The sequence below is a fragment of the Dasypus novemcinctus genome, chromosome 9 (assembly GCF_030445035.2).
Source record: "Dasypus novemcinctus isolate mDasNov1 chromosome 9, mDasNov1.1.hap2, whole genome shotgun sequence".
Lineage (NCBI taxonomy): Eukaryota > Metazoa > Chordata > Mammalia > Cingulata > Dasypodidae > Dasypus > Dasypus novemcinctus.
In genome coordinates this window covers 112,442,267-112,470,015 of record NC_080681.1, presented here as the reverse complement: position 1 = coordinate 112,470,015, position 27,749 = coordinate 112,442,267, and the positions used below count along the sequence as shown (strand labels likewise).

At 61.5% G+C, this 27,749-nt stretch overlaps 1 protein-coding gene across 1 annotated transcript in view; it reads left to right on the top strand.

Annotated features, from left to right (window-relative positions):
* The first annotated feature begins 9,159 nt into the window (after positions 1–9,159).
* The window catches only part of EPHA8 (EPH receptor A8), a 31,853-nt gene continuing 13,263 nt past the window's right edge, over positions 9,160–27,749 (top strand). The window contains exons 1-4 of the mRNA XM_058304824.2: positions 9,160–9,268; positions 14,533–14,597; positions 19,316–19,979; positions 26,340–26,495. Of these exons, the coding sequence (XP_058160807.1) occupies positions 9,175–9,268; positions 14,533–14,597; positions 19,316–19,979; positions 26,340–26,495 (979 nt within the window). The 5' untranslated portion in view covers positions 9,160–9,174. The remainder of the gene's footprint in view (positions 9,269–14,532; positions 14,598–19,315; positions 19,980–26,339; positions 26,496–27,749) is intronic.

Genomic DNA, 27,749 nt, shown 5'->3' with positions numbered 1-27,749 from the left:
ACGTGGCCAGCCACAGAGAGCAGCAGAGGCCAGGAAGGAAGGGCTTGTCCCCTGGGTGAGTGGCCGGGCTTGCCCCGGGCCGTGGGAGCCGTAGCAGGTGGGGAGCAGGCTTGTATCTTGGTTCCTCGAGTGTTTTGAAAGATGGCCCTGGCCGTGGGTGGCAGCGGGATTGGAGGTGGGGACACCTGGAGGCAGGGAGACCCCCCAGGAGGCTGTGGCCAGGGGAGAGGGAGTGACAGGTCAGAGAGAAGGGGCAGATTCCCTAGATAGCCCTGAACTAGAGCTGGGGGCCTTCCGTTCCTGGGATGCCTCGAGCCTGAGCCCGCAGGGGACGGCTGTCTCCAGGCACGGGGCCAGGCTCCCCCCCCAGCAACCCCCCCCCCCCCCCCCCCCCCCCCCCGCACAGCCCGAGGTCGGGAGCTCACCAACAGCCTGACAGATCTGTCACCTCAGTGCCGCCCACTGCGGGCTCATCCACACATTATCTGCTTCCAGCAGCAACAGCGTCCTTCCGCCGCGCCCCAGCTGCAGCTCAGAGCCAGGGGGGCGGGAGCCTCCCCCAGCCGACGACCTGGGCAGGGCGGAGTCCAAACAGCCGCCTGCAGGGGGCGCTGCGGGGCCCGCTGCCCCAGCCGCCCTGGGCCAGGCACGGCCGGCTGGGCCCGCCCCCTCCTCCACTGGCGTCCCGCCTGCGAATCTGCTTTTGGGACAATTCCAGATTAAACTGGGTTCTGAGGGGCCCTCAGCGGTCCCTGAGCCCAGCAATGGGCTCCTGAGTTCCGCTCTGCCCCTTCCCGAGCAGCCCTCCCCGTCCCGGGCCGTGCCGCCGAGGGGGACACACCCAGGGACTGAGCGAGCCAGCGGAAAGGGTGTGACCCCCCCCCCCTACCCCGCAGCATTCTTAATAAGAACCCGCGGGCATCTAATAAATGACATCCCTTCCCCCTCGGGCCGCCTTCCAGTGGCTTATTGCCCCTGCTCCGCCCTCCATGCCCAGGAGCAGGATAGCCCCCTCCCCCCAGGACTGACAAACCCCCCCTCTGTGATGCAGGTGGTGCCAGAGCACTGCGCAGGGAGCCCGGAGGCAGGTCCCAGACGTGCTGCGTGACCTCGGGGGAGTGGCTGCTCCTCTCTGGGCCCAGCAGGTGCCCCTCCCCCCTGACCCGCACACGCCATCACCTCAGTGACCAGCCCCCTCCTTTCCACCCGCGTTCACGGTTCCATCCCGCTGGCGAGAAATGATCTCTACAGGGTCTGGCTGTGCCATCAGACCAGCCGCCCTCGAGGGCAGACCCTGTGTTCCCGGCACTCAGCGCCCAGCACTCAGCACCCAGCACAGTCCCCTCTCCCTGTCAGGGTGCAGAAAGCGTGGGAGAGTGGAAGGGATGGAGGTGGAGCAGGTCGGCCGGTGAGGGGTGATTTGCCCAGGTGGGGAGCCGGGGGCCGCTCAGCTCGGGGAGGAGCGAGTGGCCGTGGCCGTGGCACTGGGGGTCTGGGGGCGGAGGGCTTCCCGCCGTGCGGGTCAGGACCCCGGCCTCAGCGGGCTGCGCAGTCAGCCCCCCTCCCGGCAGAGGAGCCGCTGCCCCTCCCACCGCCCCTTCTGCCTCAGCAGCTGTAATGAAAACCCGAAACAGATCCTTTGAGCTGCTTAGCATTTCAATACGTTTAATATTGGAGATTACCAAGGCACCCTCCTAAATGCCCACGCCCCCACGGGCTCTCACCCACCCACTCCCCCACCACAGACACAAGCAGTCGCTGTCACCTGGTCACTGTCACCAGACAGGCATGCACACGCACACGCACACGCTGCCCCCACCTCTGTCTCTCGCTGACACACGCACACACAGTCGCTCCCGCCTGTCAGAACGGCCATGGGGCTCATCCCCGCCAGGGCAGCACGCGGGAAGGTTCTCGGCTGCCCGTCTTTACCACGAGCGTGGCCTGCTGCCCCCTGCCCCTGCGGGAGGACTCGGGGCTGGGCGGGGGAGGTGGGCGAGGGGCTGGACTCACCACGGGCCCACCCTGCGGCCTTTTCGTCTCCACATTCCTGCAGGGCGGGCGCTGGCGTCCCCGTTTCACAGGTCAGGGTCTGAGGCCCGGAGAGGTGAAGTGACCCCACAGCCACACGGCCGCACGGGAAGGGCCAGGCCTGGGGTCTGAACCAGGTCTGACTCCAGAGCTGCCCCTTGGCTGCCACCCAGCAAATCTGGAAACTTCCTCCAGCTACTGCCCTGGCGCCGCACCCTCTGGAGTGTCCCCTGGGTATCTGCCAGGCCGGCGGCAGGGCGAGGAGGTCAGTCCCAGCCTGGCCCTGACCCCGTAACCCAGCATCTCCTAGAGGGGCAGGTGCGTCCTTGGAGACCCCAGACTTGGCAGGACCTCTCTGCCCCGCCTCCCGAGGTGGCCCGCCAGGGCCTTCTCCTTTGGACCCTTGCGTCTCTTTCCTTCTGGAGCAAGTTGAAGAGCTCGCCCAAATTTGTGTCCAACCTGAATGTGACCTTATGTGGAAAGCGGTTCTTTGCAGAGGTAATTAGTTAAGGATCTCGAGATGAACTCCTCCTGGATTTCGGGTGGGCCCTAACTACAGTGACGGGGGTCATGATAAGAAGAGGAGAGGATGCAGAGACCCACAGAGAAGAGAGGCAGAGCCTGGTGGGCTGCAGCTCCAGGCCAAGGGGCGCCAAGGAGCGCCCAGGAGCGCAGCCCCCAGGAGCTGGAAGACACGTGGAACAGTCTCCCCGCAGCCCCCCGCGGGAACCCACCCTGCCGACACCTGGATTTGAGCCTGCACAGCTGCAGACCTGGGGGAGAGGGCATTTCTGTGGTTGTCAGCCACCCGGTTTGTGGCACTTTGTTTCAGCAGCCCTAGGAGATGAGACAACTTCTCTACAAGTCAGGAGCTCAGGGAGGGTCGCCAGGACAACGTGGCATCTGCTCTCCCCCTCGTAGCCCGGCTGGCCCCTCATCTGGCACTTTCCACTTCATCTGAACACTCACCCTCACCACACCCCCCGCCCCACCATCTCAGGACCTGAGCTCCTGATTCTGCCACTTAATAGCTGTGACATCTTGGGCAAGTTGTGTTCCCCCCACCCTGCCTAATTCTCATTTATAAAGTGTAGCTAATACTACAAATTTCTTAAAAGAGCTGTTATGAAGATGAATAGGAACAGTGACTCTTCCCCACAGTATCCCAGAGTCCCCCGCTGAGGGGCTCCCCACAGGGGAGCTGCCCGCTCGGCAGGTGAGAGGCTCGTGTGTCCAGGATCAGCAGAGGTGGCCCCTGCTCTCCCGGGAGGGTGGTGTGGGTGGAGGAGTGGGATTCACGGAGCCAGGGGAGCCGACAGGCGGCAGGTTCTGCAGGCCGGACCCAGGCCACGGTCAGGAATGGCTTCCACGGGCAAGCACCGAGAGGGAAGGACGAGTGGGGGGCACATGGGAGGGGATCCCGGCAGGGGAGCTGCCCAGGAGAGGGCTGTGCGGTGGGAGGAGCGCAGGGCCGTCCAGAAATGCAGAGGGGGCCAGGGTCCAGACTGCCTGCAGGGCCTTGTGGGTGCCATAAGGACTGGGGTCCTTATCCCGTGAGAGCAGCGGGACGCTGCGGAAGGGCTCTCATCAGGGGAGGGGCAGCGGCCGACCTGACCTTTTGCCCTGAATGACCCTTCTGGCCACAGGGTGGTGAGTGGCTGGGGGCCCCGCAGGTGTGCCCAGAGCCCAGCGACGCGGCCACTGCAGCTGTCCCGTAAGAGGCGATGGGGGCCCAGACCAGGCCGATGGCAGTGAAGACGAGGTGGCGGGGAGCAGATGGATTCCAGACGCGTTTGGGTGGTAAAATCAACAGGACGTGGGTGTCCGGGGCACGCGGCTGAAGGAGGCGGTGCTGACCGAGGAGGCGGTGCGGGCAAAGTTCAGGTTCCTCCCGCGCTGGGAGCCGTGTGAGAGGAGCAGGCGTGGAGCAGACAATCAGGACGTCCGTGTCCTGGCCCGGGGTGTTTGAGGGGCTGGGAAGGTGATAATGGACTCTGCCAGGCGAGGAGTCTAGGAGAGAAAGAACTGGAGGCGCAGAGTTCGTTCAAGAAGCTTCCTGGGTGGGAGAGGAAAGCGAGCAGGCGGTAGGAAGGGGAATGAGGGGCGAGGGATGGTTTAGTTTTGTCTTTCAGGACGGGAGAGACTAGAACAGGAAGGACAGAGCAGCCGGGAACGGGCTCATCCCAATCCAGGCATCTTTCCCCTCCACTCTGCTGCCTGCCGGTGGTTCCAAACTGTGGAAGTGATTGATTATGTGTAAACAGGAGGAAGCAATTAGTCTGTGCATGCCTTGCCGTTAATGAGCCTCTTATGTATTTATCACAGCACCTCACTTCCCTCCAACTTCAAATGCTCTGAGAACAGCCAGGAGGCCTCTGAGCAGCCACTCAGTGACTCGAAGCTCATATCCTGCACCGATGGGGAAGTCCCTCACTTAGAACCCACTGACTCTTGCTTTACATACAGTTCTAATAAACCCTTTGTCCCCCTAGTCCACAGTAGATTAGAAGTAGCAATTTAGGAGGCTTTTGGGAACTGTCAGAGGCAGGAGGGCTGCAGCTGAGAGAAGAGGCAGCTGATGCCCATAAGAGGGAGGGGACAGCAAGCCCACAGAGGCGAGCCTGGGGTCATATAGGGCAAGCAGTGAGGTCGGCCCTCTGCGTCCCTCCAGGCACCTCGGTCTCAGTGTCCCATAAGCCAGGGATTGGACTAGATCATCTCGAGGTTGTTTTCTACATCAAGATATAATGATTCTTTATTCCCAGCGATGACACTGAGCCACTGAGAAAGAGCTAAATTACATCCAGTAATTCTGCTTAAAAAGGAAGTTTTTTGAAATATTTTAAATTGTAAATTTTATTTTAAGTTTTGGTGCCTACAGCTTCTGAAATGCTCCCTTATGTGCAAGGGGAGTCTGTAATTGCCCATTTAATGATCTGCTTCCACGTTAGACTGAAACTATGAGAACAAGGACCCCGTCGGCGGGACCCACCCTCTACCCGCCCGGGTTGGTGCCACCAGAGCGCCGCACATTGGCTGGAGTAATGAGTTGATTCATGAGTTACTATTATGGACCAGGCAACATTCACTTGAAAAATACATTTTAAAATTAATTTACCTATTTCCTTTTACATTTTTAATGCACTACTAGAAAAACCTTAAATTACACTCGTGGCTCCCTCTACTTCCCTGTGACGGTGCTGTCTGAGGCGCTCCTGGCCCGCGCTGGAGGCCACCGCCAAGTCCAAACGTGCGGTCGGGGCGAAGCTCTCCTAGGCAGTAGGTAAGCTACTTCCTCGCGTGTTTCTGGGGGCTGCTGAGGGGCTGCCCCTGCCCTCCAGGCTGCACTTCAAGGGCAGGATCGTGTCTTGTGTCCTTGGAACCCCAGCCCCAGCCCAGTGGAGGGCCAGAGCCAAGGGCCCTTCATGCCTGCTGCAGTTCTGTAACTCGGGGTGCGAAAACTGAGCCCCAGAGTGAGGGGGCACCTCGGGGGAGGCCCGAGAGGCAGATCTTGGCCGGAATTCCAGGCCCTTCCCAGGTCTCCAGTGGCCTGTCCTGAGCCTGGGGAGAAGGAGAGATTTCAATGCAAATGTGAGGAAGGCCCACCCAAACCCCCACCCCAAAGTGGATCAGACCTGCCCTGACCTAGAGGTCGGAAGGGGTGTGGGCCGGGGGTTCTCAGGTGGGAGTGGGCTCTGCTCTAGACTTAGGGCAATAAGACACCCAGGGCAGGGGTCAGGGTGGCTCAAGGATGGGTGGGAATTTAACCACCAAGCAGTGCTCCCCCATCCTCCCACACCCTCATCTCCTGCCAGAACTTCTACCTGTGCCTAAAATGGCCCGGGAGGAGTTTATCGCTTGGGGTGGAAAACTGCTGGCTCCAGCTGCCTCCTTTGAAATCGCGCGATGCCTTCCAGTCTTAGGTCTCTTTGCAGGTTTCCAAGCAAGCCTGCATCCAAGACCTCACCTGAGCCTCTCCACAACCCTCCAAGTCAGTGGCATTTCCCTCATTTTCACCTTTGGGGAAACTAAGGCTCAGAAAAGTAAAGCAAGAAGAAATACTCCTGGGGGGGCCCACATGAAACGGGGCCTGTCTGATGCTCTCATCTGCCCCTGCCACTGCCCTCCCCTAAAGAAAAAGACACCAGGGTGGGGAAAGAGGGTGGCTGGAAGTAGGAGAAGCAGTGAGCACCCACTCCTACCCCCAATTTGCTATTCTGGACAGCATGGTCCCAATTTGCCAATAGTGGGAGAGGGTGAATGCAGTTCAGATTTGCCCACCTGAGAGTCAAGCCCATTCAGAGGGTCTGGCTACACACCTGAGCAGCAATCCAGATATCAAGCTGCCCTGGAAACCAGAACCCACTCCCCAGCACCAAGCGCAGGGTGCACTTGAAAGGCAGGAGTCGGTCTCCTTGATGCCTGCCACTTGACAAATGCTCCGGGAGGAGCACCTGCTCTGTCAGGGGGACCCGGCACGGCCTGCCTGGATGCTGCATGGACTGTGCCCCAAGCTGCTCAGAGTCCAGGGGGGTAGAGGGGACAACATGACCACAACTGTCACAGTCGGTCCTCATGCCACTCCTCTCCTTGTCTGTAAAGTGGCGTACAAGCCCTGTGCTGGGAGCCAGGCCTGCGGGGTGCTCGCTGGAGAGGGGATGCTCAGCCCTGCTCCGGGAGACGCCATCCTGCCACCCTCTGACCGTGCAGGCAATAACTGAAGGTACCCCGAAGGGCGCCTGTCTCTCCAGGGGCAGCCTGGCAAGCTGCCACTTTGGAACACAGGACAGGCAGAGGGAAGTGGGGCAAGGGGAGACCTCAGGGAGAGGGCACACCTGGGCTGGCATCCCGGAAGTGTCCGATGGAGCAGGGACCCAAGCAAAAGTAAGCCTCTCCTCACGTCCCACGAAATGCATGTGAAGTGAATGTCTGATTTTGCTGAAGAGGATTCGGAATAGGGAGCCGACTCTTGGGGGCACATTCTCCAAGACCTTCAAGGTCCCCCACTTCCAGAAAACCCACTTTCTTCAGTTTCCTCATCTGCAAAATGGGCGAAGCCCTGGTTTGACCAGCTGTCCCTCAACCTGGGGTGCTGCACCCCGGTTCCCAACAAAGCCCCCCTCCACCAGCAAATATCTCCGGGAGCCTGGTCGGGGGAGCGGATGTCCAGGAGCATCGTGTGCGTTCCAGACGGTGTCTGCATTTTCGTGCTCATGCTCTGGCCACTCCCCCACGTCCCGGCTTCCATCCGAGGATCCTGAAGGACAGTCCAAAGTCCCATGCGGCCACGTGCAACCTGCCCACAGGTCTGCCCACCTGCTATTATTCAAACTGAATTAGTTGCCAACTTTAAAAATCAGGTCCCGCAAGTAACGTGTGAAAATTCCAGGTTTATGACTTCTCTTGGAAACTCAAGAAAATCAATCTCACACCCCTTGGCAGGAGCTGGGCACCCCCTCCTGGCAGGTTGCATCAGGGACCTGCCGGCCTCGTGGGCCTGGGAGTTTGGCACCCCAGGTCTAGTCCAATCTACTTGCCTTGCTTCCCTCGCCCCCCACCCCCACAGCATCACTCAACCATCACTAGCTGGCATCTGCTTGCATGCCTCTCCTAACAGGGGGCTCACGACATTTTTGAGGCAGTTTGAACTATTAGAAAGCGTCTCCTAAATTGATTGGGCTGCCACCTCCCTTCCTGTAACAAAGATGCGGAGGAAAGAATTGGGCTTTGAAATCCCTGGGATCTGAGCCCCTCTCTAGCAATTAAACTGCTGGTATCATCTAAGGCAAATGACAGCCTTTCCGAACTTCAATTTCCTTAGCTACCTCTGCAGGACCCACGAGGCTTATGGTAGAACAAGTTTATAATGCACCTGAGCAGGGCCTGGCACGGGGCACGTCCCCCACCTGGCCTTCGGAACCTCTACCTGTAGGTCCACGTCTTCCCCCGTGACCCCAGCAGTGGGAGACGAAGGGGCTGAGCAAAGAAAGGTCTGTGCCCTCAGGCCTGCGGTCGCTCTGGGGCTTGCCTCCGGCGGGCGCTCATTCTCCAGGACCCGCATGCAGGAGGCGCAGGCTCGGAACGGCTTCCGGGAGTGCCTGGTGCACACGGGCTTGCGGGTACAGCCCATGCCCCAGGAGGGAGCCCTGCTCAGGGCCCTCTCCCCACGCCCGCAGCCTTCCCAGGTGCTCCTGGGAGTGGAACAGGAGGCGGGGAAAGTCAGGGGTGGGAAAAGCAGGGAATGGTCCTCGCCATCATTCCAACAGCTATTACTCCTGGCCCGCGGCCACATGCCCCACAGCACAAGGCCTTTATCTGGGTCCTTTCATTGAATCTGCACAACCCGGGACATAGAGGATATTGTCCTTATTCTACAGACATGCAAGCTGAGGCTCAGAGAGGTTAAGAAACATGCCTAAGCCACAGAGCCAAGATGTAAATCTTTGTCGGGTTCCTGAGTCTGCAGTCATGACCCCTGCACCCTCCCTAAACTTGGGGCAGCCCCCAGGTGCCCAGCCCTAGGGGTGGGGTGGGGAGAGGGGAGTTTCCTAAGGGTGCCTCTGAGTTTGTCTCGGAGCCAAGTCTCTGTGCCTCTGTCCCTGTGCACCCGAGTTAGGTGCGGGGCACTTTGTGTGGGCACGTGTGTCTGAGGGTCACGCGTGAAAGAGTGAGTGGCTGTGCGGGTGGATGTCCGTCCGGGTGTGTGTCCACCCGGGAAATCCCCTGGTGGGTCCCGGTGTCGCTGCCAGCTGGGCGACTCTGAGTCCGCGTGCGGGCCCAGACGCCGGGCGCCGGCCGTGGGCCGCCTCCGAAGGTGCGAGAGGGTGGGAGCGGGGGCGAGCCCACGTGCGGCGCGCCGTGCGGGGCCGATGGCCGCGGGGCGTGCATCCGCGGGCCGCCGTCCGCCGCGCGGGCTCCGTGCCGCCCCCGCCCCGCCTCGGTGCTGATTGGCTCGGCGCCGTGACGGGCCGGCCCCCGCCCGGGGCGGCGGCGGCGGCGGGCGCGGGTGCCCGCGTGTGCGCTCTGTGCCGGCGTGTGCGCCGGTGTGTGCGCCCGGCCGCCGGGAGTGCGGGAGAGCGAGGGAGCGCGCCGCCGCGGCCGAGCCGGAGGGTGCGCGGCGCCTCCGCCCGCCCGGGCCCGGCCATGGCCCCCGCCCGGGGCCGCCTGCCCCCCGCGCTCTGGGTCGTCACGGCCGCGGCGGCGGCGGCCACCTGCGTGTCCGCGGCGCGCGGCGAAGGTGAGCAGCGGCGGCGGGGCGGGGGCGGCTGGGGGCGCGGCGTGCACCGCCCGCGGCTCAACTTCCTTCGCCTGGACCCTGAGGGCCAAAGGGGCGCGGAGCCTTCGGCCTGAGGGCGGGGGGTGGCACCGCGGGAGGGACCCGGAGTGGAGGACCAGAGCAGTGGAGATGGGGAGAGGACTGGCAGGGACCGGAGGACTCGAGGATGAGGACAGTGGCCCTGGCGACTGGGGGACGGCAGATAGGGCAGGGGGACAGGTCGGGGGGTTGGTGCTGGGGACAGAGAACGGGGGATTGGACACCGGGGACAAGGAGACAGAAGACAAGAAGCTTGGAGGCCTGGGGGACAGGGCGGATAGAGTGGGGCTGGAGGACAGGACCGAGCGCAGGCACTGGGGACACAGGATGGGAGCTGCGGCTCCCAGGCGCCCGACGGGGGCGGGGCAGCACCGATAAGGACCAAGGGCTGAGAATCGAGGACCCAGGACCGCGGACAAGAGGGGACAGGCAGGGATCCGTGCGGGAGGGGGTGGGGTGGGGGCCAGAGGGTCGGGGGGCCGTGCAGGGGAGTGACAGCAGAGGAGAGGCAGCTGTGCGAGGGCAGGGGGAGCGGTCTTGAGAGAAAGGGCCAGAAAGGAGAGGGCTGAGGGGGCCGCAGAGGGTCCGAGCAGGCAGGGCCGTGGCAGGGGCAAGGCCAGGGGTGGTTGGTCAGTCAGAGGGGACAGGGTCGGGCAACGGGGACCAAGGGTCAAGGGAGATGCGTCTTCTAGTGGTGGGGGGGGAGGACGAGGAGAGCTGGGAGGGGGCTCCCAGCAGGCCCCCCAACACCCAGGGCCCCGCACCTGCACACACGCTCACACACACGCACACACCCCTTAGCCCCCCAGACACTCCAGCCCAGCCGGGGGCTGCCCTGGGGTCTGCTCCCTGTGCCCTGGACCTCCTCGGCTCCCACAGCGCTGCCCCCAGGAAGCCCACCCGGGGCTCTGTGCTGGGTCCTGGGGCTGGCGCCCTGGGCCCAGAGCTGGGTGCTCACCCCGGCAGGACTGACTTCCAGACTCAAGGGAGCTCCAGAGCCAGTGCTCCTCTGCCGTGCTCCAGCTGAAACACATGCAGATCCATCCCCCCACACAAACAGCTCACAGAGCCACAGCCACACCCACAAACACACGTGCATACAGGGACACACACAGACACATGTGTGTCCACAGACACATAGACAATCAGGCCTGTAGCCATTTACATGCAGGGACAGGCCCACATTCAGCTCACATCCAAAGGCATATACATGGAAATGCTGCCAATACACACGGCGCAAGCACACATGCATACATGCACACAACACAGACAGACATATGGACATGAAGATGTTCGTATCTGTGGACAGACACACACAGCAACCCACATTCATGCCCCAGGAAATATGCGTGCACAAAATAAACCCACACAGCCACAGAGACACTCATTGTCTCCAATGACACCCAGCGCAGAAGGGAGCGGGACCATTGCAGAGTCTTTGCAAGGTGAGATGGCAGCAGGAGTAGGGCAGGTGGGAGGGCGGGGGCAGGAATGAGGCGCAGGGTCCTGTGGTGAGTGGCAAGGCTGGGACACCAGGAGTCACCAAGGGCAGGACCCACCCCGCCCCACCCTGAGGAGGGCGGGGGGTAAGGGTGCAGGACTGGGGTGCGGGGCCTGTGGCTGGATGGGGGAAAGGGGCCGTATCTTCCTCCAGCAGGATTCTGAGGCGGTCCTCCCAGGAGGCGCTGGGAGTCGGGGATGCACCCTGGGTGGGGGCCTGGCCCAGCTCACGAGCTGAAGGCAGCCCAGCGACCTGGGGAGAGGGCACATCCGGGGCAGGGGCATTAGTTGGGGAAGAGGCCAAGTCCGGAAAGAGAGGCAGGCAGGGAAATCTTTGTCCAGAGCGGAGGAAGGCGTTGCCCAAGGGCCAGAGTCCACGCCCCCTCCGTCAACGCAGGGCATACCTACCGCTGGGCCTGTTCTCCATGCACGCCGGCCATGGGGTGGAGACCTGGGGCCCTGTTCCCGGTGGGACAGCCAGGAGACCCTTCTAGCATCATCCCAGGGCCGGAGCAGAGCCAGGACTCGCCTGGCTTGACTGTTGAAGCTTAAGGCCGAGGCGGCAGTGCCCCCGCCCACCCAAGCGTCCCTATGCCAGGTCCCTTGCGGGGGCCCCGCTGGCACAGCCATGGGTTGGGAAAGGACCCAGCACCTGCAGAGCTGCCCGCCACGCATCACCGGACTCCTGGCCCCTTCTTACAGTCTTCGGGGTGATCTCAGAGGCATTCATATCCTGGCTGACATCCCCCGGCCACCCCGAATTCTCCAGCCTCGCTGTCATGTGCGGCGTCCTCGGGGAATGTAAATCAATTTAAGTATTAGTCTCAGCGAAATGGAATGGGGGAAGGTGACGGTGCTGGAGAAGAAAAGAACTCGCATAATGCCTTCCACAGTCGAACAGGAACAGCTTAGGAATTAGCTTTGCTTCTCAGAGCAGGAGGGGCACCCATTTGATCCCTGGGCAAGGATGCCCACCGGCATCTTGCAGATGAGGAAACTGAGGCACAGGAAGGCTCTGTGATTACCTTCCTTGGGGGTCTTGAGACCATCGAGGCCAATCCTCCTGTTGTGCAAGTGGAAAGACAGGCCCAGAGAGGGGACATCATGGTCCAGCAGTGCCAGAAGCAGGACAGAGCCCAGCCCTGGGGACCAGAAGGACGCAGGCCCGGGACAGGTGGGCCTGATGCTGGAACATTCTCCCCAGCCTTGATCAAACCTCCTGTGGGCTTGGGGCTTCCCTCTCGGGTGTTCTCATCTGTGGGAGGGGACATGCAGTGGGGAAGATGGTGATGGAGACAGAGTTGGAGGGGGCGGGGAAGGGTCTGGAAGGAATTGGAACGAACAGCCCTGGAATCCTATAGCCCCTCGTGAATCCGATAGAATCGACTTCTGGCTTATGTTTGGATTTTCTGAGCCCCCTGGCCGGCTGACCAAGAATCAGCAGCGAGTGTGGTGGGGCTCCCCAGGGGATGGACGGGGCCGGGAAGTGGAGTCAGCAGGCGGTTGCTCCCCCAGACGGGGGCACTGCTCCGCGGCAGACATTCATTCATTCGGGTTGCCCCCGTAGGGCAGATGGGAGCAGCGTCCCGGAGAAGCTGGGAGCAGGGGCCGTCAGCCTGCGAGCCACGGCCGGGATGTGGGGTGGCGTGGGGGAGTCCAGAGGTCACCCGCAGCCACCCTCTCCCCAATTTAAGCCCTGCTGGTCTGGGGGAAACTGCAGTGCGGCCCCCTCCCCCTCCCACCAGCCAGCAAGAGGCGCGAGCTCGCCTGACCCAGTTTTCTCTCCATTGCCTGCGAGGGAGGGAGGGAGGTGGGAAGGCTTCTCCTCTGCCTGCACCCCTGGCGTGGGGCCGGCTGGAGGGGGGCAGACCCCTCTGCGGACACTGGCTCCACCCCTCATCCCACCAGGCGCCCGGAGACCCGGGGGCGGGGCGGGCAGAGGGGTCCCCTCCCTGGTTCTGCCAGCCCCTTCTCGAGCCTGCCTCTGGGGTCCCTGACAAGGGGGTGGGGAGGGTGAGAAGGAGGAAGAAAATCAGCAAATCAGAGCGTCCTCACTCCGACATTTCCTGAGGACACTTGTCACCATCTTTGAGGGGCAGGCGCAGAGCTATGTAAAGCCCAGGCAGAAGAACACCCAGCAGCCCTGCAGGAAAGTTCCAGGAGGGTCTGGCTTTAACCCTCTGTGCCCTGCCCATGCCGGCTGATTGGAGTAGCTGCAAGTCCGTGGTGGCTGGCTGGGAGAGGAGGTACATGGAAGAGAGAGTGAGATGCCAAGCCTGGCATCCTGGAGCTGAAAATCCTCTCAGGCAGCTATTACCAGCTCAAACAGAAGCAGAGGCCCAGAGAGGTGAAGACACTTATCCAGGGACACACAGCTATTTAGCTGGGAGTTGGGCCCTGATTTCTTGATAGTTAGTGCCCTTTTATACACCTTCAGTGAGTGGATGGGTTCAAGGACTTAGAGAAAGGGAACAAATGTTTGCAGGACCAGCTCTGCACCTGTGCCCTTCTAGATGGTTTCTTGACCGTCACCCAACCCTTAAGTATTATTATCCCCATTTTAAAGATGACAAGATTGAGGTTCAAAGAGGTGAAGCCATCGGCCCCAGGTCACCTGCTGGTAAGTAGCTGAGATGAGACAGGAGCCCAGGGGTTCCGACCCCCAGGGCGGCTCTGCCCTCTGCCATGTAGCTGGGATTGCTCGGGGTCCTGGAGGACCCGGCTGAGGAGCACGGGATAATCGCCTTTAGGCCCAGGAATCCAGGTGGCGGTGCTGGAGCTGCAGGTGCCCGGTGGCGGGTCCCCACCGAGTGTGCGGCTTGGGGCTTTGCACCTGGGAAGTGAAGGGGAGGAGGGCCAGACACAGGGTTGCCGGGAGGGTCTCAGTCCCCCCACCCGGCCCAGGGCTGGAAGCTCCTGCTCCTCTAACCCACTCCGCCCTGTCCTGGGGGCGCTGAGGGTGTGAGCTGGGGCAGCCTGTGGGGGGGCACACACACACGTGACTTCACAGCTGGCATTCTGGTGCTTCCCAACCCAGACTCAGGGAGACCCTTTTATGGAGGAGGGAACCGAGGCCCAGGAGGGTGAGAGGGCTTGTCCAGGACCCCACAGCTCGTGGTCCCGGGTCAGCCTGCTTTGCCGGGCTTGGGGAAGGGGGCTGCTGGGCCTGATGTGCTCTTTTTTTTTTTAAAGATTCATTTTATTTATTTCTCCCCCCTTCTCTCCCCCATTCCCCCATTGTCTTCTCTCTGTGTCCATTCTCTGTGTGTTCTTCTGTGTCTGTTTATATTCTCATTAGGTGTCTCCGGGAACTGATCCTGGGACCTTTGGGAGTGGGAAAGAGGCGATTATTCTCTTGTGCCACCTCAGCTCCCTGTTCTGCTACGTCTTCTTATTTTCTCTCCTCTGGGTCTCTTGCTGCATCATCTTGCTGCGCCAGCTCTCTGCGGCGGTCGGCACTTCTGCGTGGGGCGGCTTTCCCACACTGGGTGGCGTTCCCACGTGGGGTGGCACTCCCGTGCGGGGTGGCATTCCTGCATGGGCCAGCACACTCACTGCATGGGCCAGCTTGCCCACTCCAGGAGGCCCTGGGCATCGAACCCTGGACCTCCTATATGGTAGACAGGAGCCCAGTTGGTTGAGCCACATCCACTTCCCCTGATGTGCTGTTGTCTCCCGTCTTGCAGTGAACTTGCTGGACACGTCGACCATCCATGGGGACTGGGGCTGGCTCACGTATCCAGCTCACGGGGTGAGTGACGGGCAGTGGGGGTGGGCAGCGGTTTGCTGGGCCCCAGGGCAGTGTCATCCCCTGTGAGCAGTCCCTCGGGATACCAAACCCTAGCGCTGAGCTTGTGACTTGGGGACTCCAGTGTCCGTGGCCTGGGGCCCCAGGTTCACCATGTGCTAGGCTGGGTCCGGGGCAGCCTGGGACGTGATGACGGCCGGGAACAGGGCCAGGGGCTCTGGCCTGGCCTTCCCGCCTCCAGGGTTAGTGCCCTCCCTCATAGCCGCCCCTCCCTCACCAGGAGCTGCCCAGGCCCCTAGAGCCCCCTCTTGTTCCTCTCTTCCCGCCAGGCCCATCTGGGTGGCACTGCCCACCCCCGCTGTGGCCAAGCTCCCAGGCCCACCTCTGGCCTCCACGGTGACCCAGGGCTCAGCCCACCAGGCCGCGGGGGCCTGTGCTCATGGGAGACAGCACCCCCGCCCTCCCGGTGTGGGCACCCAGCAGTGAGCCTGCCCTGCCGTGCCCCTCTCCTGCTCTCACCACATCCCAGGGCTGCGAGGCAGTGCAGCCGCGGGCGCAAGCCCGTGAGCCCCGTGGGGACCCCGCCCTGCTGTTGATGAACTGGTGACCCGGGTCTCCGCTTTACCTCCCCAAGACTCTGTTTCCTATTTGTCAAAGGGGGTGAGCATGGGATGGTCGCATCAGGGTGGTTGGAAGGGAGCGTACGTGCTGCACAGGCTTAGCACACGTTTCTTGGCTCATGTAAATTTCCTCCCATGAATGTGCTCAGGATCACACACACCCGTAGTCGTGAGCAGATCGTGCACACAGGACTTCCGTCGCACACTTGCAGCCCCCGCGGCTCTGGGGACGGAGGGATAATAGTCATGCTTGTAATAATGGTACAAGAGCAAACATTCGCATTCACAAAGGGAGCGTTTATTTCCTTTGGGGGGTTCTTTGTGGCTGGAGGTCGTGACGGAGCCCTCATCCCCTCTTTCGGGGGTCTCGTCACCAGGCGGCATCGAGCCGAGCCCTGTCACGGGCCCTCCGTGCACCAGACTCCAGGGAGGTGGGGGCAGGCCCCGTGGGCCCCGACCCCCCAGGCCCAGGAGCCCCTTCTCGCCATCCAGTGCCTCGGCCTCAGCCCAGGAGGCTGGGCCCCTGGGGGCCCTTTTACTTCCTGGGCCTGGCTCCCCTCCCTGGCTTGCCCCTGGCTCTGGGAGGGTCTGGGTGGGGAAGGACTTTGGATGCTGAGCCGGCTCTGCCCATGGCGGGGGGAGGGGACTCTGGTCTCGGGGCCTGGTCCCATCCTGACTTGGCAGCACTGGGTTGAGCCGGCCTTTTCCCTGGGACCCAGCAGGTGGGAAGGAGCAGGCCTGGGCCCAGGTCAGAGCTGGGTGTCTCTGTCATTCTCTCCCGCTCAGAGCGGAGGACTTGACTTTGAGGGTAACTGGAAGCCTTCCAGTTGTAAGCAGGGGAGGAGCCCAGCTGGCCCATGCTTTGGTTGAGCTCTTTGGGAATCGAAGGTTCTTTTGTGCACAGGGCTCTGTCCAGCATGGCTCAGTCGCCTCATTTCATTTGGGGTTAGAACAAATATAATACCTTTTGTTCCTCTAGCTCTTCACAATTCAGACATTATCTCATTTAACCCCCACAGCCGAGCCTGCAAGGCAGGTGCGGCCACCTCGATTCACAGAGGTGAAAGCCGAGGCGCAGAGCAGTGAGAAGTAGCTTGTGCAGGTGATGGATTCAAACTCGAGTCTGTCTGGCCCGAGCCCACGTTGAGCCCCTGTGCCCCGGATAAAATGCAGGTGCTCGGCCCGGTCCCTGTTCGAGGCGGTGGGAGGCACCCCTGCACGGTCTGCTGAGCCAGGGACCACCTCCCTTCTCTATGGGGCCTGGAATTGGGGTTGCCCAGAGGAGAGAAAGCTGGGTGAGAGCCCTGGTTTCCCAACCCTAGACCTTGAACCTGTGGCCAGCTGGCAAGTGAAACCTGCAGAGGTGCACACCCCGGAGCTGCAGAGGTGCACACCCTGAGGAGGGTCCGGGAATCTGTTTAATAAGCTGCCCCAGGGATTCTCCTGCCCCCTGGGCCCGCGACCCTTGGGGATGACATTTGAGGTGCCATCCGCCCTCTGCATCTGGGGCTGGATACGCAGCCTGGACCACCCACGGCTGTCCCCAGCTTCAGAAAAGTCACCAGGTTGTCGGGCAGGTGGTGCGGGGTGAAGGGCGACGGTGTGGGGTCTAATATGTGGTTTGGGTGAGTCGCGGATCCCACCTCCTTGTTTATAACATGGGGTCGGCGCGAGCCCCTGCTCCCTGCACTGAATGACGCTTGGAAAGAGCGTGGCGTTTTACTGTGGAGAAGCTCGGAGGGCTTAAGCGACTCTACTAAGGCGGCGGGGAGTCTGGCCCCAGAGCCCACGCCGTTAGGTGGGCTGCAGCCCCTCCCTCTGCTCTAGGAACCCCCCCACACCAGGACCTGCTCTTCCTTCTCTGGTGAATTCACAGCCACTACCGCGCCCTGGGTGAGAGGGCAAGTTCATTTCCATTGTCTTGGTTGAGCCTCACCTCTCCGCCCCAGGATAGATGGACAGGGCAGGCAGTAGCTACCCCATTTTACACCCGAGAAGCCCAGGGCTCAGAGAGGGGATGTGATGCCTCAGAGCCACACAGCACGTTCTCTGCATCCTGGTGCTAAAAGAGGGCAGAAGAGTGGCGGTGCCGGTTGGAGGAGGAATGTTCTGGTGTCAGTTTCCAGACCAGAGAGGCAGCTGGGGTGGGTGTGGGGGCACCTAGCACTGGCAGGGGGCGGGGGTCTGCCCAGGTGGGGAACAGGCCCCCAAGCATCCAGGCCACTGAGCATCTGCGGCAGCTCTCGGGGCTGGCAGGGCCGGGCCAGGGCTTTGGCCCCGGCGGGGCGGCTGGAGCAGACTCGGATTGAGCTGGCGAATTCATCCAGGTTCCTGGAAGGGAGCAGACAGGGAGCAGCTGGCCAGCTCCTCGGTGCTCCATTAGTTGTGACAATGACTTTAACCCCAGATGTGATGCAAAGCTGTCCAGGGCCCCTGCTGCAGAGGAGGGCGTGGAGCAGGGGCCCTTCTTGGGAGGGGGCAGGACTCGTCAGCTCATTCAGGTGAGGCTGCACCCCTGGGCCGCTTCCCCAGTGGCTCCTGGGGGCAGGCACAAGTGGGGGGAACACACAGCCAGTTCAGCATCGGATCAGCCCCGTGTGCCGCGCGCTCTCCGTGCCAGCTGAGCACTTTGCGGGCACTTTCACATGTCCTCCCCTCAGCCCTCGCTGAGGCCTGCCTGAGCTCCGCTTTCCAGGTGGGGGCGCCGAGGGCCTGGACCACACAGCCGGCCACCCAGGTCAGGCTGAGGCTGGGAAGACTTCAGATGCCTGTGCTCCCGCTCGAGCACCTGTGGAGCCGATGCTCTGGGTACCACCTGGGGTGATCTTGAGCCACCCCCCCCCAAGTGATAGGATCTTTAGTTCAAGTGCAGCTGCACAGTGATGCCCAATAGAGAAAATGCACCAAGGTTTCCACCCGCCTTTGTCCCCCAAACTCCTCCCCAGAGCTCTCAGGGGTCCCTTGGACTCCACCCAAACACCACTGCTGCTGGCCAACCAGCACTCTGCCCTTGAGGACGCTGGGGCTCAGAGAGGAGCAGCAACCTGCCCAAGGCCACACAGCACATTTGAGACTGAACCAGGCCTCTGGACTCCTAGCCTAGTGCTCATTTCATAATACTGGGACCTCAACGGAACCCTAGCTGTGGCCAAACTGGGCTACTCCATGTCCCTGCACATTCCTTATTTCTCCAGCCTCGGGGTCTTTGCCTGTACTCTTCCCTGGGGATGCTGTGCTTCTCTCCTCCCCCCCCCCCATCTTCCGCAGATCCCCTGTCCCTGCAGGGCCCTGCATCCCAAGGGGTCATCCCAGCAGGAGGCCCTCACCCCTCACCCAACCCCCTGGATTCCCTGCTCCCATTGGCCAGCCACTCTCCACTGCCTTGTCTGAGGGACTGGGAGCTGGTCAAGGGCTGGGCATTTCTAGTTTGTTCCTGAAGCCCTGAGGACTGGCCAGCACCCGGCACAGAGCAGTCACACCCACTTTTCCCACCTTCTGGTGCTCCCTCGAGGGGGACCCAGGCCGGCCCGGGTGTCCCCAGCATTAGGTGCGGAGGGGGAGGAGGAGGAGCAGGACAGAGGGAGGGTCTCTCGGGCATTCGCTCAGCAAGCAGCAGTGCAGGGGGCCCCGCGGAGGACTTGAGGCTGGGGCGTGACCTGGTCAGCTTCGTGTCTTAGATCCCCTGGCAGCTGGCACAGACGCTGGACCGGTAGATTCCCCAGGCAGGTCCCCCATCTGGGATTGTAGGAGTAGCCACATATCAATCTAGGAGGTCCGAGGCTTTCTGAGTCCCCGTGCTGACGCCACCACTTGCCGGCTGTGTGGCCTCAGGCACGAGGCTCACCCTGTCTGAGCCTCTACTTGCAAATCTTCCAAACGCCAGCAAGTAACACTTCCTCCAAGGCTTGGGGTGCTCTGGGCGACCACATCTGCATGGTCGTGCCTGGCAGCCGGTGGCTGGGACAACCCCCAGGGCAGAGAACGTTCTCGCCTTCTTCGCCAGGACACCCCGGCCCAATGCACGTGGCATATGGCAGGAGTGTCTGGCGGAAGAACGAGGCGCTGACCCGCGCCCGCTGGCTGCGCTCTCCCCGCCCGCAGTGGGACTCCATCAATGAGGTGGACGAGTCCTTCCGGCCCATCCACACGTACCAGGTGTGCAACGTCATGAGCCCCAACCAGAACAACTGGCTGCGCACCAGCTGGGTGCCCCGCGACGGCGCCCGGCGCGTCTACGCCGAGATCAAGTTTACGCTGCGCGACTGCAACAGCATGCCCGGCGTCCTGGGCACCTGCAAGGAAACCTTCAACCTGTACTACCTGGAGTCAGACCGCGACCTGGGCTCCAGCACGCAAGAAAGCCAGTTCCTCAAAATCGACACCATCGCGGCCGACGAGAGCTTCACGGGCGCGGACCTGGGTGTGCGGCGCCTCAAGCTCAACACGGAGGTGCGCGGGGTGGGCCCCCTCAGCAAGCGCGGCTTCTACCTGGCCTTCCAGGACATCGGCGCCTGCCTCGCCATCCTCTCTCTCCGCATCTACTACAAGAAGTGCCCGGCCATGGTGCGCAACCTGGCGGCCTTCTCGGAGGCGGTGACCGGCGCCGACTCGTCCTCGCTGGTGGAGGTGCGGGGCCAGTGCGTGCGGCACTCGGAGGAGCGTGACACACCCAAGATGTACTGCAGCGCCGAGGGCGAGTGGCTGGTCCCCATCGGCAAGTGCGTGTGCAGCGCCGGCTTCGAGGAGCGGCGGGACGCCTGTGTGGGTGAGCGTGCCCCTCGGCCTGGGGGGGGCTGCCAAGGTGTGAGGGTGGGGGGTGGCGTGAGCAGCAGGCACCTGGGAAGCACCTGGGAAGATGGGCCGCCCCCCCCACCTCCAGTGTCCCTGTGTCAGCAGATACACCGGGACACCTGTGTGCGTTGGGAGAGGGAGGAGCACAGAGTACAGCCGGGTGGTCCCCTCGGTGGACGTGACAGAGGGCTTCAGGTCAGGGCACCTGTGGGATCAGGCACCAGTCTACTGGCTACGACGTGCCAGTGTTAGGAACCGATGCCAGACATTGTCCCAGGCACTTTGCAAGGCGTAATTCCTTTAATCCCAACAACTACTCTAGGAAATAGGAACTATTATTTTCCTGGTTTTATAGATAAGGAAGCTGAGGCACAGAGAGGTGAAGCAACTTGCCCCAGGTCACACAGCTGGGAAGTGGCAGAGCTGTGGTTTGAACCCAGAAGTCTGGCTCCAGCTTGTCCACGCTCTCAACCACTAAGCGTCTAGCCTGGCGGGGAGAGGGGGGTGGAAGCAGGGCCTGGGTGACCGAGTGCAGCAAGCGGGCATTGTAAAGGGACGCAGGCCGGGGCATCCAAGGGCACGGTCTAGGTTGGATAGATGTGTCACCGGGGCTCCTGAGCCAGGAGGAACTTGTGGGAGAGGAAGCCAAGGTCAGCCAGGGGCCGCCACGGTCCTTGGGAAAGGGCACGCAGAGAACACGGGGTCAGCCAGCAGCCTGACGCCTGTACCCGCGGGTGTACTACTGGGGTTCCCGTGTCAGCGCCCAGGAGCAGGGCACGTGTGTGCGTGTGCATGCGTGTGTGGCCAGAAGGCCGTGTGGGTGCAGTGCAGCTAGATGTCCTGAGAAGGCAGGGGACACGAGGGGGGCTCGGTGGGCAGATGGCCGGTGTCCTGGCTGTCACTGATCTCAGCCCACCCCAGGGGCAGGCCCCACGGCGGCTCAGCCACCCACAACGCCGTGAAGCCTGGCCGTGGGGGCCATCGGCCCCCCTGGGGTGAGGGGGTGCAGAGGCGGGGCACGTTCCCGTGCAGGGGTCAGAGAGACTGGGGCCATCCTAGGCACCCGCAGGGTACCCTGGCCCGGGGCCCTGGCCGCCCCTAGGAACAGCCTCCAAGGCTTTTGCTGCAGCCACACTGGCCCTGGGGCTTCTAGGGGGCTGTCAGCCCCGGGTGGGCAGGAATGGCTCTTGCTAGCAAGACCACGCAGAACACGGGCTGGCAGTTACAGGTGACACACAAGACACTTAGAGGGCCCAGCCCAGCGTAGGTGTCATCTTGCCGAGATCTCTAGACCCAAGACTTCCCATCTGGCCACCAGGTCCTTTCCAGCCTGGGACTCTGGTTCTATAGGAAATCGTTCTTCACGCCCCGACTGCTCTGAGCCTCCACCTCTCCTGGCGCCTGAAGCCCGGGGCTCCTTCCGTGATGCCCGCCTGTTTCTGCATTCGTTCTGCCCTCCGGGGCCTGGCTTGCCAGGCTCCCTGAGCCCCAGCTTCTCCAGGGCCTGTCCCAACCCTGCTTTCCAACACTGGGCAAGCACGCCTCTTGCCTTGGCAGTTTACACCAAATCTGCTCATTGTAGCAAGCCAGGTATTACAACTCCATTTTTACAGATGGGGAAACTAAGGCTCCTTGAGTGCTTTTCCTTCCAGAGCTGACACCTGTGTTGCCCTCCTTCTGCTGGGGATGATACAGTACTTGAGATGATGGTTTGTCTGTCTTCCACGTTATGCTCATTACTCGTTCTGTCCCTCTTCTGTCCCCTGGGCCGTGGGACAGTCTCTGCCTTCAGGGAATTCACATTCCAGGAGAGCAGTTTCTCCTCCTTGCAGCAGTCCTCCGAGCTAGGAACCACCCCCCTTGGCAGATGAGGCCTCTCAGCTACTAAACAGCAGCTTAGGAATCTGACCCCAGGTCGTCCTTCTCCGAAGTCCTGACTGCGGTTTCCTGTCTTTAGAATTCCGCCTTCCTCCCTCTTCCCGGGGGTGCCATTCAAGAGTTAATAACTGGTGCAGCATAAACTCTAATGCTCTGGCCGGCCAGTGCATACTCGCTCAAGGTCAGCCCTGCTGCCCCTGACTCTGAATTTCGCCAGCCAGCACGCGTAAGCCAGTGGTGTGTGCTCCGAGCAAGCCTGCCCGTAGGCAGGAGACCCATCCTTCTGACTGGGCAGCAGAGGCTTCCCTTAGGGGTCTCGGGTACTGCTCCAATCTCCTTGCTTGACAGAAGTGGGGAGGGGGCTCAGAAAGGGGGTCCACAGCAGGCCAAGGGCAGGGCTCTTGGAGAAATCCCAGGGCCTGGATCTTCCAAGGCCAAGGCCACTCCCTAGTCCTAGTGTCGCTGGCACGTTAATAGAAAAAAAAATAAAGAAATGCCAAAGCGGGATTAGGAAATTGCAGCGTATTTTGAATTTAACATTTAAATCACAATACAACATAATCATGTCAGTTGCAAGATAATTACAGGTTTCATTAAAAATATTAATTCATCGTGCGCTGCAGGCAGTGCAGTTCGGGACTGGCCACCAGCTTTACTCACACGCGGAGAGGCATTTCTGAATGGTGGGCTTCTGTGACTGCGTAACCTCATTTGGAAAGAGCGTCAAAGTCCTGAGGATAGAGAGAAGGGGCCTGGAGCCTGAGGCCGCGGAGGCAGCCACCTGCCCAGCCTCCGGCTCGCAGAGCCCTTCCTGTGCTGGCTGGGCAGCGCTCAGTTTTACAAATGAAGAAAGTAAAGCTCAGGAGGGGAAGGGGCCTCCCCAGGTGACACAGCTCTCTAGGGGACTCACTGAGACTGGACTCCTCAGAGTCCTATGGGAAAATGCCAGAGCCAGGCAAAACTAGTCCGGTTTACCCATGATTGGCCCAGAGAGGTGAAGTGATTTGCCCAAGGGCACACAGTCTCGAGTGGGTGAGCAGAGAGATTTTACGTCTGCCACCTCCTGGACCAGAAAGCTCCCCCAACACTGCACAATTCCTGCCCCAGCGATCCTCCCTGCTCCAGCCGCTCTGCTCCCCTCACCTCTCCTCGCTCTAGAAAGGGGAAGGGCCTCTCAGAGCCTCGCCCCTTGGAACAGCAGCCAAGAGTCTGAAGTCCCTGTTCCCCTCCTTCCTGTCACCTGGACGCAGAAAATAAATCACCCTCCATGGCCCTAATCATCTTTCTATAAATATCAAAGAGCCTCATCTCAGAGGGGGCGCGTGAGCGACGAGCTCTTTGGCCTTCCTGACTGTGTTTAAAATCTGATTTAGAATTAATTTCCTTTTGGTCTTCCACGGCGGACACCTTATTTGTCAAATCTCGAGCTCGTTGCAGGAAGGAGGAGAGAGGTGGCCGAGGCCTCGGGCAGCTGCCGGCCTGACAAGCAGCCCGGGCAAGATGCCCTCGGCAGGGCAGGGGTCCCTCCTGGCCCACGGCCCGGTGCCCAGGAGCAGAGGCTCCGGAAGCACGCCGGCGCGACGGGCAGGGCCGGGACCCAGCGCAGGGGCCCTCCATCTGGCTTGGCCGTTCACTCCCGGCCTTGCCTCCAGGTCTTCAGGTTCCCCGGGGCCTGGCGATTAGTATTCTTATTAAAGATTATTTTATTTTCATCGCGTGGATTCATCTGGCCTTGGCACGGTACAGCCGTGCGGGTACCAGCCGAGCGTGTGAGCACCACTCAGCGCGGCCCAGCGATCTCTAAGCTCCCGGCGGGTGGTGAGGAGGCTGGGGGAGGGGAGGCCTCAAAGCCCCCCCCCGCCCCAGGCTCACACCCTGCTCAGCTGGGAACGTGGGGCCAGGCACGCAAGCTCTCCAAGCCCCTGCTTCCTCTTCTGCCAAGCAGATGCGTTCACGCTGACGAGAGAGCTTAGCACTGAGAAGTGGCAGGCACCGTTCCAGCCGGAGTGGACATGTGTTAAGGCACACAGAGCCCACGACAGCCCTAGGAAGTGGCCACTGTTACCAGCCCCGTTTCACAGATGGCAAAACTGAGGCCCAGCCACTTGCCCAGTGTCATAGAACTGAGGTTTGGGGGTCTGCTCTGAATTGACAAGGGCAGGGGAGCCCCGTCAGCCGCCGTGGACTCGCCCGGAAGGCTCTTGTGCCCGCTCCCTTCCCACTGTGTGTCCCCTGAGATGGCGCTGCTGCTTGCTGTCTGTCTCCTTCGTGGGTCCGGACACCCCTTGAGTGCAGGACGGGCTGTGTTGCTCTCAGGTGCCCCACACCTGCCCAGGGCAGAAACTCAGGAGGTGTGGCTGAAGGATAAACGAGGGAAGGCGGCCCTGAGGTGCTAATTGCCGTGGATCCTGTAATTACAGTGAGGATTACCGCGCAGCTCAACAACAGGCTCTGCAAATATTTGCTGACGCGGAGCAAATCCCGGGCCCGTTGGTACCTCGCTGGGCTGGGAAGGAGGCTCCCGCCGCCTCCGTGACAAGCGGGACAGTCCTCCTGCCCCCGGCAGGTGCCTCCCGGGCTTTGCGGAGAGGAGGCCGGGGCACGGAAGGTCAAACGGGAGCCCCCGCGGCCCCGAGCTCCTGACCCCTGGCCAGCCCCCTGGGGCGGGAGGAAGATGCCTCAGAATTGGGGCACATGTCCCCCGACGCCCCAGCCCGTAGCCCCTTCCAGCTCCGCAGCCTCTGAGTCCGTGAAGCGACTTATGGGCATCACCTTTTCCCCCCATTTCAGATTTTCTCTCTGGTTTGTAGAATTTTACAGATGAACCTGGTTTGGGCTGTTTTGATCAAGAATATGATCAGCCTCTAAAGAAGAAATGCTCTGAAATGACCTGATGTCTTTTCTCTCAATCTCTGTGTTTTCCAGAATGGGATTTAGCAGAGAGAGAATTCCAGGGGTGGGATTCCTGGCAGTCCCCATTGCAAGGGCATGCAGTTCCATGGGGGGGGGTCTGGAAGCTACCCGACTGGGTGGCACTTGGTGCCCCTGAAGCCGTGCCGGGCACTGGGGCATTTGAGATGAGGAGGGCAGGGACGGCCTGCCCACAACAGTCTCCCAGTCTATTGGAAGACCCAGATAAATTAGTGTAGCCGTAGTGTCCCAGGTGGTGAGCCTTGAGCAGGGAGGTGTGGAGAAGTCCTGGAAGGCCCCGTTGCAGGACTGTTAAAATGAATCTTGAAAGAGGAGTTTGACTGGTGGGCAGAAGAGGAAAGGCCTGACAGCAAGAAGGCACAGCATGTGCAAAGGCCCAGAGCCAGGAGACCGCCTGCTGGGTGTGGGAACAGACGGCCCGTTAGTTGGCTTGAGGATGGGGCGTGCGGGTGGCGCTGGAGGAGGCTGCAGGTGGGTTTTGGTCTTGCCAGGGGGGGCTCTGAAGGCCAGGCTTTACTGTCTAGGCCATGGGGAGCCCTCGAGGGGGTTGAACTAAGTGACACAGTCAGGTGCGCTCACCTTGGAATATTCCTGCTCAGATGGCAGCTCCTCAGAGCAGCCTTCCCTGACTCCGTCTTGGGGGAAGTAGTGCCTCCCTTTGCCATTTACCCCTTGTCGCCTGGTCCTCTCAGTTTTCCTCCTAGAAATAACCGCAGCCTCGTTTACCGTCTGCCAGCTCCACACGTGTGGAGGCTGTGTGCACTGTGGCCACAGCTCTGTCTCCAGGGTCTAGAACAGGGCCTGGTGCACTGGGGGTGCCCATCTCTGCGGGTTGAACAAAGGGTCACGACGGCAGCGGCGATGGGGGGGACCCGGGTAGGAGGCGGCTGTGGGCATCTGGGTGGTGGCAGAAGCTGGAGGGGACGGCCTGAAAGGAGGCAAGTCAGCCCCAGGCGCAGCGGTGGCAGTGTGGGCTGGCAGGGGAGGGAGACTGCGTGTTCCAGACCTTCATCATGTCATAGAGGGCTTGTAAATTGCAGAGTCCCAGGCCTCGCTCCTGGCCGCTGGAACTCCGGGTCAGCGGCAGGCCCGGAAGTCTGTGCTTTTGTGGCGGCGGTTCCGCGTCTGCCCCCGGGAACCATGGGTCTCCCCGCACCCTTTCCCATCCTACACCCACCCGTTCCCAGCCCCACCCTCAGCGTCGCCCTGGAGTTTTGGCCCCTCCTCCCATTCTCAGCCCCAGGCCCCCACTCCCTGAGGCTGGTGTCCCAGGAAGGACCGTGTCTGAGCTTGGAGGCAGGCTGGGTGGCAGGAGGGGCGAGGGCGATTTGGAGACGCTGAGGGGTGGGGCTCCTTCCCCTAGTGCCAGGGCCCCAGCCCCAGCCCTGCGCCAACTTGCTGAGCAGCCCTGCGTAAGTCACAAGCCCTCTCTGTGCTTCAGCCCTTCCACCTGCCCCCCTGTCCCTCTGGGGCCCCACCTGGAAGCCCCAGGTTAGAGAGGGAGCCACTGCCTTCTCCTCCGCAGCCTGCGAGCTGGGCTTCTACAAGTCGGCTCCCGGGGACCAGCTGTGCGCCCGCTGCCCTCCCCACAGCCACTCTGCAGCACCCGCTGCCCAGGCCTGCCACTGTGACCTCAGCTACTACCGCGCAGCCCTTGACCTGCCGTCAGCAGCCTGCACCCGTGAGTACTGCCCAGCCGGGAGCCCTGGCCCAAGAACTGCCCGCCCCTGCCTCACCTACAGAGCCCGGGGCCCTGGGGCAGCCTGGGTGACTTACTGGCCTTGACTTCTCTGGGTTCCCAGCCTTTTTCATGTGCCACCCTCCATCTCTCCAGGGACATCTTTCCTTTCCTCCCTCTGTCTCCCTCCTCTGCTCCAGGGGGACAGATGAGAGCTGGACTTATGCCCTTCCCAGCTGGGTGGCTGTGGTCACCTCTGACACAACCCCAACATGATGCCAGTGCTGAGGCTGGTGTGGGCAAGCCGGGGTGTTTGCCTGTGGGGTGGGGGTGGGGAGCTCTTTTCAATGGAGTGCACCTGGGTGCCCACTTGTAGGCTTGTGTGTCTGATTCTGTGTGTCCCGGGAGGCCTTCAGTGTTGTGTGTGTGTGTCGGCAGCTGCTCCTATAAAGGATGTCTGCATTGTGTTTATGTGCCTGAGCGTGAGTGTGAGAGGACTTGTACTCACACAGGTAGAGGGTTCTTAAGTGTGCATGTGGGGGTGTGTGTGTACACCTGGGTACCTGAAAGGAACCATAAGCCCTCGTGAGGCTTGAGCATCCACGTGTTGTGAGCGCAGCCTGTGCGTGAGTGTGTGTGCATGCTGGCTCTTTCCAGGATGCGTGTGCAATGGTGTGGTGGCATGTGCAAAGCACGTGTACCTGCAGGGCTGTGCAGGGGCCCTGGCAGCCCATGCCCCCAGAGTTTCTGTCCCTGCCCTGAGGGGCCGCGGCCCCCTGCTCACACCCCATTTGCCAACCCTGGGCTCTTGTGGGGGCATGAGGAGTCCCCCAACTCAGAACCCCACCACCACCCAGCCCCAGGTGCTCTGCACGTGGCAAGCGAGGGTCCAGATGCATTCACACGTGTGCACACACTCACACATGCATGCCCTCCCCGGCTCTGCCCGGGCCCGTGTGTTACCCCCAAGGGTGCCAGGAGGTCAGAGTAGCAACGGAAGGAGCACGGGACCTGCCAGGGCAGAAGGGATGGCTGAGTGACGCGGGCATGGCCGTGGGCCCTAGGGCGTGGCCCGCCACTTGGCTGCCTGGACCCTGGTCCAAATCCACAAGTCAGTGCCTGAAGGTTCCAGAAATCTTAAGACTAAAAGACTGGGCTTTTAGAATTCAATACCAATTCTAAGATTCTTTTCAAAGTCTAAGGTTCTCTTATTTTGAGTTCTGTTTCAATTTTCTTAAGATCTAAGGTTCCTTGCCT